At 40.6% G+C, this 10743-nt stretch overlaps 1 protein-coding gene across 1 annotated transcript; it reads left to right on the forward strand.

Moving 5' to 3' along the window:
* Positions 1 to 4536: 4536 nt before the first annotated feature.
* ventx1.2.L (VENT homeobox 1, gene 2 L homeolog) lies at positions 4537 to 9248 on the forward strand. Its single transcript, XM_018225207.2, has 3 exons — positions 4537 to 5045; positions 6282 to 6547; positions 8840 to 9248. Exons 1-3 carry the CDS (start codon positions 4799 to 4801, stop codon positions 9116 to 9118), a joined length of 792 nt encoding a protein of 263 aa, XP_018080696.1. The 5' UTR covers positions 4537 to 4798; the 3' UTR covers positions 9119 to 9248.
* Positions 9249 to 10743: the final 1495 nt, after the last annotated feature.

The following is a 10743-nucleotide window of genomic DNA, read 5'->3' on the forward strand; positions in this document are numbered from 1 at the left end:
TTGAATGGTCGAATAGTAGAACGATTTTTAGTTTGAATCGTTCGATTCGAAGTCAAAGTCGTAGTCGAAGGTCGAAGTAGCCAATTCGAAGTATTTTTTTATTCTATTCCTTCACTCGAGTTAAGTAAATGTGCCCCTTAATGTATAAACAGAGAATGTTCTAATATAGGCAATGTAATGTCCTACTACCTGTAGAGCGGATTCCTATAGAGGTCAGGGTAACTTTCTACTGTTGGTAACTTCCAACTACAGACACAATATTTTTATACCGCAGGACCAAGATAGTGCTGAGACAGATTTCACACTGATGTTGCATTTTAAACCCAGTGTCTCTTTGGATCCACAGGGAATGTACAGTAAGTGGAGACAGCATTCACTGGGCTTCCCACCTCTCTTTCTTTTCCTTGTTTACAGTAGCCGGTGCTCTATTGTGATGCTCATACCTCATTCATGGCAAGTGCAAGGCTCCCGACTAGCCTGTTATTTATAAAGGTGTCAGTAGAAAGTTAATGAGGTGTGAAATCTCCTCTCCTGGATCTTTGATCTGTACCCATCTCATTAGGGTGGCTGGACTCTCGGCACCAAGGCCAAGATGAAGCTCTTCCAAGGTGTTGCATAGACGCTGCACTCCAGACTCAAACTGATACTCAACTGATGCCTAATCACTTTGGAGAGACAGATTTCAAAAATCCAGTTGTACCTATCCATTCAGACAGATATTCCTATACAGTATGTCTGTATATTCATCCATTAATCAAGCAGTAAAGGAGTTGTCATCTGGAGAATCTTGTTGGCATCAACAACTTTCACCTCTCTCTTATTCTCACTCCCAACACCTTATATATCCAATCTATCTTTCTGTATCTATTCATTGTGTGTATACAGCCTATAACTGAAGACCCTGTAGGTGCCATGAGATATTCTTAACGTGAAGTGAGTGTGGTTTCTGCACAACAAGGAGGCTTGCTCTACATTTTGTTTTTGTTTATGAAATAAATAATGAAAGATTTTTTGTACTGATATGCTATTATGGAATTCAGCAGTGCATGGACTCACGAGACACACGTGGAGATTCAGGGACATTAATCGCCCGGCAACAAATCGCCTCTTCTTCAGGCGACAAATCTCCCCGAACTGCCCAAACTAGAATTTGAATTGCCCGCTGGATGGCACTCGAAACGCTTCGTTTTCCGAAGTCACCTGAAGTTTCCTTGTGAGGCAACTTCGGGTGACTTCGGAAAGCGAATCGATCCGAGTGCCAGTCAAAGTCGCAATACTGGGCGTGTGCGTGTAAATGTCTCTCTGTATAAACATTTTAAAACATTTCTGTCATTCTATGAATTAAAATATTTCTGCAAATAGATTCTTTGAATCGTTTCGACCATTTGTGGCATTTTGTGCCACAAACAAGTGGATCACCCACGGGCAGGACAACAGAAATGAAAACTTCCAGATATCTATCAGGCCGGGTCGAAGGTCCAGTGGTGCAATGTTGTATCAACGCACTGATGGGGCCTTTGTCTTAATACATATCTGACTAGTTTTAATCCACATAAAGTATATGTCGTGAAGGCCCCATAAACTGGCAGGGTTGGTAGCTTTTATCGGCCTTTGTATGACCGGCTTTATACTTGGTTTTTAGTAGCATGGTAAGAATAAATTATTACATTTATTGTACATGTCTTGGATCCGTGATCTGGAAACCTGTTATCCAGAAATTATAGGAAGGTCATCTCAAATATATACTCCATTCTAAGCAAATAAGTAAATTTTTTTTTCTCTATAATAATAAAACAATGCCTTGTACTGGATCCAAACTAAGATATAATTAATCCTTAAAGGAGAACTAAACCCCCCCCCACGGGCAAAAGTCCCCACTGGCCCCCTCTGCTGGCCCCCCTCCCTGCCTCCCCCTGCACAGTGTTACCCCAGAATTGTGTCCCCTGTAGAAATACTGACAGCACATGCAGAGTGAGTGCAGCGGGCCTTCTTCCTTCCCTTCTGCAATTTCCGTCACTTTCAGCTAGGGTTGCCATCTGGCCGGTATTTTACCGTCCTGGCCAGTAAAAATAATGGTTGATCCCAATGTTATTAATAGGGAAAAAAGATAAATATATAAGAAGGTATTTTCTTTTCCAGAAAAGGTGGCAACCCTACTTTCAGCGCATGCACAGTTGATGTGAACCGGAAGATTGCTCCAACTGCGCATGCGCCAATACGGTGCTCAAGAAGAAGAATACCAAAGCACTGAAGATGGCGCCTGTGAGCTCCGCTGCACTCACTCTGCATGTGCTGTCAGTATTTCTACAGGGGACAAAATTCTGGGGTAACACTGTGCAGGGGGAGGCAGGGAGGGAGGGCAGTGTGGACCTTTAGCCGTAGTTTAGTTCTCCTTTAATGGAAGCAAAACAATCCCATTGGGTTTATTTAATGTTCAAATGATTTTTAGTAGACTCAAGGTATGGGGATCCAAATTATGGAAAGATCGCTTGTATGGAAAACCCCAGGTCCTGTGCATTCTTAATAATAGGTCTCATACCTGTATCTTTTTTATTGGTGATACACCTAATGACCGTAAAATGGTGTTTACAGCTACCAAAATTGTCCTCCAACTGGGCCATTCCTGTCTTATAGGGATCATCATATTGGGTTTCAAACATCAAATCACTCAACCAATAGGGCCTGGGCAGACATCTGTATCCTCCCATGAGTCATGTAGACAAAGAAAGTCCCTAGCAAATTAATCACACCGGGGCTAAATGATCAAATGAGCTCGATTTTTGCCTTCCGCCATCTAATCAGCAGATCTTGTGTGGCTCGTGTAATGTCATTAGGAGCTAAAGATATCAATTATTGGAGAACTTTCTCTGAAATGTATGCAATTCCTCTGAGATGATGATTTATTTTTGCTTACTGGCTAATTGCCTTATCACATGTACACATTCTAGAACCAGTTTCTCTGGGACTTGATTAGGCAACATTCATGTTCTTGGAATATGATGGAAACCAGTGTACCTGGAAAAAACTCTGTTCTATATACAGGTATGAGATCAGTTATACGAAAACCTGTTACCCAGTAAACTCATAATTACGGGAAGCATCTCTCCTACAGTCTCTGTTTTAGCCAAAAAATCCAAATTTTTAAAAATGATTTCCTTTTTCTCTGTAATAATAAAACAGTAGCTTGTACTTGATCCCAACTAAGATATAATTAATCCTTATTAGGGTCAGGGCACACAGGCGGATTCGGGGAGATTAGTTGCCTGGCGACAAATCTCCTTTTCTTCAGAGCTTAATCTCCCCAAACTGCCTCCCCTGCCTTCCCGCCGGCTAAAATGAAAATTGCCTGCGGGTATGGCACTCGGAACAATTCTTTTTCCAAAGTCGCCCGGAATTGCCTCATGAGGAAACTTCTGGTGACTTCGGAAAATGAATCGCTCCGAGTGCCATTCCAGCGGCGCTTTTCATTTTAGCTGGCAGGAAGGCAGGGGAGTCAGTTCGGGGGGAGATTAGTCGCCCCAAAGAAGAGGAGATTTATCGCCGGGTGACTAATCTCCCGAAATCTGCTTTGTGGCCTGACCTTTAGAAGCAAAACCAGCATATTAGGTTTATTTAATGTTTACAGTAAGACTTAAGGTATGAAGATCCAAATTACGGAGAGATCCTTTAACCCCAGGTCTCAAGCAACAATTCTTATTCCTGTACATATTCTTGCCCTGACTTTTATGTATTTTGTCAATGTATTCAGCAGAAGTTAATTAGTATGCAGAGCAATATGCTTTCAATGACTTCATGATTCATTTTCTCCAGAATCACTAATATTCCATAACAAATTTGTTAAACTTAAAAGAATTTCAGATCGATTCATTGATCATGGAACCATTCAGAATTCAACATTTTGGCGAAAGATATGTGACAAATTGAACCTTTTTATAATTAAGGGTAAGGGCACACAGGGAGATTAGTCGCCCCAGCGACAAATCACCACTTCTTCGGGGGGACAATCTGCCTTCCCCTACCTTCCTGCCGGCTATAATGAAAAATCGCCAGCGGTAGGGCACTCACATCGATTCGTTTTCCGCAGTCGCCCGAAGTTTCCTCATGAGGCAACTTCGGAAATTGAAACGCTGCGAGTGCATTGTCGCATGCGATTTTTCATTTTACCAAGCGAAAGGCAGGGGGAAGGCAGTTCGGTGAGATTATCGCCCGAAGAAGATTCAATTAGTTGGCAGGCGACTAAATCTCCCCGAATCTGCCTGTGTGCTAAAGCCCTAAATTGTCATTGTCTTTCTATTATCTTATCTTTGTGGACAGGGGTAGTTACAAAACTGGTCAGTATAGAGACACTATTCCTCATGAGGGCAATTTGGATTTTAAAAGGATTAAATAAAAGGATAAAGCAGAAGAGGTTGTTCTCATTGGTGTGCTCAATAACAACATCAAGGAATGAAAACAAACCTACATTATCTCTGTTAAATTGGGCCCATTGTGCATTTCTCTGCTGTCTGTCCATGGGATTCTGTGCCGGCCAATGCTAATGCCTCCAACTGAAACCTCCAATATCACAAGGTGAAATCACTAACCTGACAGACTCACTGGAGCCAGGACCAGGGGCATTTGTTACAAGTGAGAACATAAAGTGGTTACGTTAATTAGCCCATTATCCATTTCTGGTTTTTCTTTTGATGTGGATCACACTTGCATATCCATCAAGCTATAAAAACAGAGGCTCAGCAGGCCATAGGCTTTCTGTACACACAACTCCAACGGCTCCATCCAGAGCAGGATTCCCTTCAGCATGGTTCAACAGGGATTCTCTATTGACCTCATTCTAGCAAGGAGCAGAGAGGAGGCAGCAGATGGAAAGGACTCCATGAGCTCCAGACCCCACATTCCCTGTGCTCCACAGCCGCTGCCTCCAACTAAGTATGCCAAGGAGATGCCAAGGAGAAAAGATTTGCAAGAACATGGAGATATTACCAGTTTCCAGTGCTCTTCAGGGGAACAAGGGATCAACAGACAGTTTCCTAAGCCTTCCTCAGCAGGTACATGACATTTATAGATACCATACTATTGAGAGACAATAAAATTCTGCATACACAGAATTTTATTTTCTCTCAGTAAATAAAATTCTCTTTCACTATTCTTTCTTTTATTCTTTCTTTCTTTCTTTCTTTCTTTCTTTCTTTCTTTCTTTCTTTCTTTCTTTCTTTCTTTCTTTCTTTCAGTTTGATTCTGTTTAAAATACTATGAAATGTGTACACTGTTTAGCACTCTATTCTGTAGTGGCTTAAAAAAAGTACCTTTAGGGTTCTATTTCTCTGTGCACCATTGGGCTGCCTGCAATTGAAGGCAATAGAAATCACCTGTCATCAGCAAAATAACTCACATTTTAGCATGTTGGGTTGGGGCAGAATTAATGTCATGTAAGGCAAGCAGTAATCCATAGCAACCAATAAGAAGACATGTAAATGCTAACTGCTGATTGGTTGCTATAGGTTAATGCTCCTGGATAACCTTAGTGACTTTTATTACATGACCCCCTGAAACAGTAAAATACGATGACAGAGATTATTATTTGTGCAGCCTACTCCTATTACTGCATATTTGCACATAGCAGGGAGTTGACATAGTGCTTGCTGTATCCACAGTGGGATATGAAGTTGAGGACCCCCCTAGTGGTTTAAAATGAATAATGGCAGTTTCAAGCATTTTATCCCTGGCACCCACAAAGTTACAAAATGTATTTTCTATTATCACTTCCAGTGTTCTTAGAACATTCCCTCTAGGTGTAATTTGTATTTCTAAATAACAATGGCTGTTGTCTTGCATTCAATTGTCATACAAGTGTATGGGGGCACTTTTTTTTTAGCTTTCTGTATCTTAGGGTGGTGGCACACGCTGCGACTTGGGGAGATTAGTTGCCCAGCGACAAATCACCTCTTTTTCATGCGACTAATCTCCCCGAAAAGTCTTCCCACTGGCGAGGTTTCCTCGTGAGGCAACTTCGGAAAGCTGAAGCAATCCGAGTGCCATCCCGCCGGCGATTTCTAATCTAGCCAGCGGGAAGGCTTTTTGGGGTGATTCATCGCCCGAAGAAGACGCAATTTGTCACCGGGTGACTAAATCTCTCCGAATCTTATCATGTGCCCTTACCCTTACATGTGGAACTACCATTAGCCCAAAACAATCTCAATCATCCCTTGTGCAATTATCTTTCATCTTTAGTAAAAGACTTTTCTTGGAATGAATTGCTGACAGTATGTCTTCTGTTTCGGCAGTGTTGCATAGAAGTTCGGGGAGCTCAGATGAATTTTCTCCCCCAGATTCAGAAGATGACAGTACTGAGAGCTCAGGCAGAAGTTCCCAGGAAAATGACACTGAACAAATGGAGAAGAGCCCCAAATCTGATCTCCAGCGCCGCTTGAGAACAGCATTCACCCCCCAACAAATAACCAAACTGGAACAGGCATTCAACAAGCAGAGATACCTGGGGGCATCTGAACGGAAGAAACTGGCGACATCTCTCCAGCTCTCTGAAATACAGGTATGTACAACCTGGGTGAAAAAAATAATTATGCAGGTATGGGGACCTATTATGCTGGATCTTTCCGTAATTTGGATCTCCATCCATTAAGTCTACCTAAAATTAATTGAAACACTAATCACACCCAATAGGATTGTTTTGCCTCTAATAAGGATTAATTATATCTTAGTTTGGATCAAGTACTGTTTTATTGTTATAGCAGAAAAGAAAATTAATTTTAACAGTTTTAATTTTAGTCTATGGGAGATGGCTTTCCCATAATTTGAAGCTTTCTGGATAATGATTTTCTGGATAACAGATCTTATACCTACTGTATATTACAAAAAGGTGCCATAGTACAACATTAGAGAGCCTGGGGCTCATGTATTATTATGGAGCAAGGGGCAAAGTTTAAAAACCAGCGACAAAACCTTTGGTTAGCTATAAGTAAAGGGCTGTTCTGCACCGGCACCCAACAGCGTTGCTTTCAGCGCCTTAAAAAAAGATTTTGAATCCAAAGAAGAGTACAGAAGACAATAATTGTCCCTGGATACAAGTGCTTCATGTCAGTATTCAGTTTATGTATTTATTTTTGAAAGATCGCCAAATGAGCAGATCTCTACTACGTTTATGGCCACCGTTAGATATAATTAGTAATGGGCGAATTCCCGCGATTTGCCGCCGCCGAATAAATTAGTGAAACCACCGCGAAAAAAAATGGACGCTGGCGCAATTTTGCCACAAATGGACGCCGGCTTCCAAAAACAAGACGCCGTTTCGCAAATTTTTCAGCATTGCGAAATGCCCCAAATTTGCCCATCACTAGATATAATTAATCCTTATTGGAAGCAGAATCAGCCTATTGGGGTTATTTAATGTTTATATGGTTTTCTAGTAGACTTAAGGTATGATCCAAATTACTGAAAGATCCGTTATCCAGAAGACCCCAGGTCCCACGTATTCTGGATAATAAGTCCCATACCTGTATTGGAGAGTAAAAACATTCCAGGGGAGAACAAATAAAGGAACCATTATGCTATACTTCACTAAAACACATAAAGAGATTCAGTGTCGGACTGGGATGCCAGGGGCCCACCAGAAAACCTTAGGCTGAGGGCCCACTTTCCAAACTATTATACTTCTTCTCCTCACTCAGTCTCTTTATTCTCCTAGTCTCTTTTCTTTACATACTATACTATATTCTTCCATTATTAAGCCTCTTTGTTTTCAGAAAGAAATAGGGAATGACCATGAAATAGGCCAAATGGTTAGAAGCAAGAGGCCCACTGACCGCTGAGCCCACCGGGAGTTTTCCTGGTATCCCCGTGGGCCACTCCGACACTGAAGAGATTTCAAGCTTCATTAGAAATAGAGCTGGAATAACACATTTCAAAACAGCCCTAGAACATAGCTACATACAGTAGAACCCCCATTTTACATCCCCTGATTTAAAAATTTCCCTCATTTTACATTGCTGTTTTGTGGTCCCACCTATATATTATGCATAATACATTTCCCTGATTTTACATTTTCCTGGATGTTGCAAAAAATTTTTCTGGTCTCCTGAAAAATGTAAAATGGGAGTTCTAGTGTATTGTCACTCCATCAATGGAACTCTACATCCCCTGTTAGAAGAAAAGCCAACCAATCAATCGACAATCCCAGCTTTAGTTTTCAATGATACTTTCTAGTTCAAGGACCAGTAAAATCACAAAAAATTTTTTAAAGAAATTGTTAGTATACATAGAAAAAAAACACCAATACAAATTAAACTTTAAAATCGCAAAGCCTTTATGAAGAAATAACTTAGCGAAACCCCGCTTGTGCTCTTCTTCAGAAAAGGCGACACGTAGAGTTGCCACAGGCCTGGCCAGTAAAAATTATGGCTGATCCCAATGTTATTAATAGGGAAAAAAGATAAATATATAGGAAGGCCAGTATTTTTTTCCAGAAAAGGTGGCAACCCTATTTCATCATGCGGCGCTTGATTTCTCCTCCCTGGCTATCTCCTATAAGGAAGGCAGGGAGGAGAAATCGAGCGCCGCACAATGGATCGCTCCAATTGCTTTCTGATGAGGAGCGCAAGTGGAGTTTCAATAAGTTATTTCTTAATAAAGACTTTAAAGTTTAATTCGTGGGTTTTTTTCCATGTATACTAACAAATCTTTTTTTTTTTAAAAAAAAAATAATTCGATGTTACTGGTCCTTTAAGACCTCGGTTGCATTTCTAAATCAGCATTTAACATCTGTTAGAAGAAAGAAATCCATTTCTATGCCTTTATAAATATATTTGTCTTCTGGTTTCCCATAAAGGTTAAAACCTGGTTCCAGAATCGAAGGATGAAACTGAAGAGGCAGATACAAGACCAGCAGCACAACCTGGTCCCTCCTCCCGTCTGTTACCCCCAGACATTCCCTTATTACCCTGGAGTCCTACCTGTCCCATTAAACAGCAGAAGCTTTTATCAGCCCCCGGCACATCCATTCCAGGCCCCTCATCATTCATACATTCCTCAGCCGCTCCACCACCACATTAGGATGAGTGCCCACCAAGATCAATATCCCCCATTTTTTGGGGCTCGGTTTATGTAACTCTTGGATATGGATCCGAATTGAGTTTTTACTATATTCTATAAACGTGTAAATAGTTGAGAAATATTTAATATATTATTCCTCTTGTAAATATTTCAGTTGTACAGTAAATTAAAATTGTTTAAAACAATAGTTGTTACTATAAGCACATATTTATGGAGAGGAAGCAAAGTCACAAGTTTGGGGATGTCTAAAATGTGTTCCTGTAGTTTCAAATCCGTTTTATGTTAAGGGTAGGTTCATCCTGAAGTGGGTTTACTCTATAGCTGCATTTGTTGATAGTTTTAACTAATCTGTTTAATTTATTAAAGGAGAACTAAACCCTGAGAATGAATATGGGTAAAATGCCATATTTTATATAGTGAATTCATTGCACCAGCCTAAAGTTTCAGCTTGTCAATAGCAGTAATGATCCAGGACTTCAAACTTGTCACAGGGGGTCACCATCTTGGAAAGTGTCTGTGACACTCACATGCTCAGTGGGCTCTGAGCAGCTGTTGAGAAGCTAAGCTTAGGGGTCGTCACTAATTATCCAGCAGAAAATTAGGTTTGTTTGTAATATAAGATGAGGCTACAGGGCTGATTATTAAATTCTGATGCTAATTGCACTGGTTTCTGTGCTGCCATGTAGTAATTATCTGTATTAATTACTAATCAGCCTTATATTGTGACATTTCTATTCTATGTGTACTGTATATTGTGAGTGGGTCCCTAAGATCAGTAAGTGACAGCAGCACAGAGCATGTGCAGTGAATCAGCAGAGAAGAAGATGGGGAGCTACTGGGGCATCTTTGGAGACACCAATCTTTACTGCTAAAGGGCTGTGGTTGCCTTGGGCTGGTACAGAAGCCCAAAACATAATGTACAACATTTCAATCTACTTCTTTAATTAAGCTTTAGTTCTCCTTTAAGGGGCATATTTATCAAGGGTCGAATTTAGAGTTCATGGGAGTCTATAAAAACTCCCAAAATTAAAAAAAAACCGACCAATTAAAATTTATTAAGAAAATTCTTACGTGTTTCATACCCCCTGGTACTAATTCATAGGCATACCTATTAATAAGTACCAGGGGGTATGAAACGCGTAAGGCGGAATACCATGTGGTCTGTATGCCTATTTTTTAAAGAGTATATATTTTCAATGTAATGTTGAGTTTTGGGATAACCCTTCTTACTGTTTTATTATTACAGAGAAAAAGGAAATCATTTTTAAAAATTTGGATTATTTGGACAAAATGGCGTCTATGGGAGACAGCCTTCCTGAGCTTTCTGGATAATGGGTTTCCGGATAGCGGATCTCACACCTGTATATATGCAGGACCTTTCTGGGCATTATAATACTCCACCCTCCTAAGCTTGTAACTAGTGGTAGACATATCACACTGCAGTGGGTTGTCTCTCACACTGGTTATTATTATTATTATTATTATGAGCACAAGATGCACTGATAAAATGCCTTCAGGGAACCAAGCGTGTCCAGAGTTTTGTTATAAACGCTTCCACTAGACCACTTATTACCCAGTTCCATATTCACTGCTCCACTGTGCAAATCCCTTTACTGGCTCCCTATTGCCTCTTGCATTATATATAAAATACAGGTATGGGGACAGAATGCTCATGACCTG

The sequence above is a fragment of the Xenopus laevis genome, chromosome 7L (assembly GCF_017654675.1).
Source record: "Xenopus laevis strain J_2021 chromosome 7L, Xenopus_laevis_v10.1, whole genome shotgun sequence".
Lineage (NCBI taxonomy): Eukaryota > Metazoa > Chordata > Amphibia > Anura > Pipidae > Xenopus > Xenopus laevis.

Coding starts and splice junctions, on each gene's coding strand:
- ventx1.2.L (XM_018225207.2), top strand. CDS start 4,799: ATGGTTCAACAGGGATTCTCTATTGACCTCATTCTAGCAAGGAGCAGA. Junction 5,046..6,281: donor TCCTAAGCCTTCCTCAGCAG/GTACATGACATT, acceptor CTGTTTCGGCAG/TGTTGCATAGAAGTTCGGGG. Junction 6,548..8,839: donor TCCAGCTCTCTGAAATACAG/GTATGTACAACC, acceptor TTTCCCATAAAG/GTTAAAACCTGGTTCCAGAA.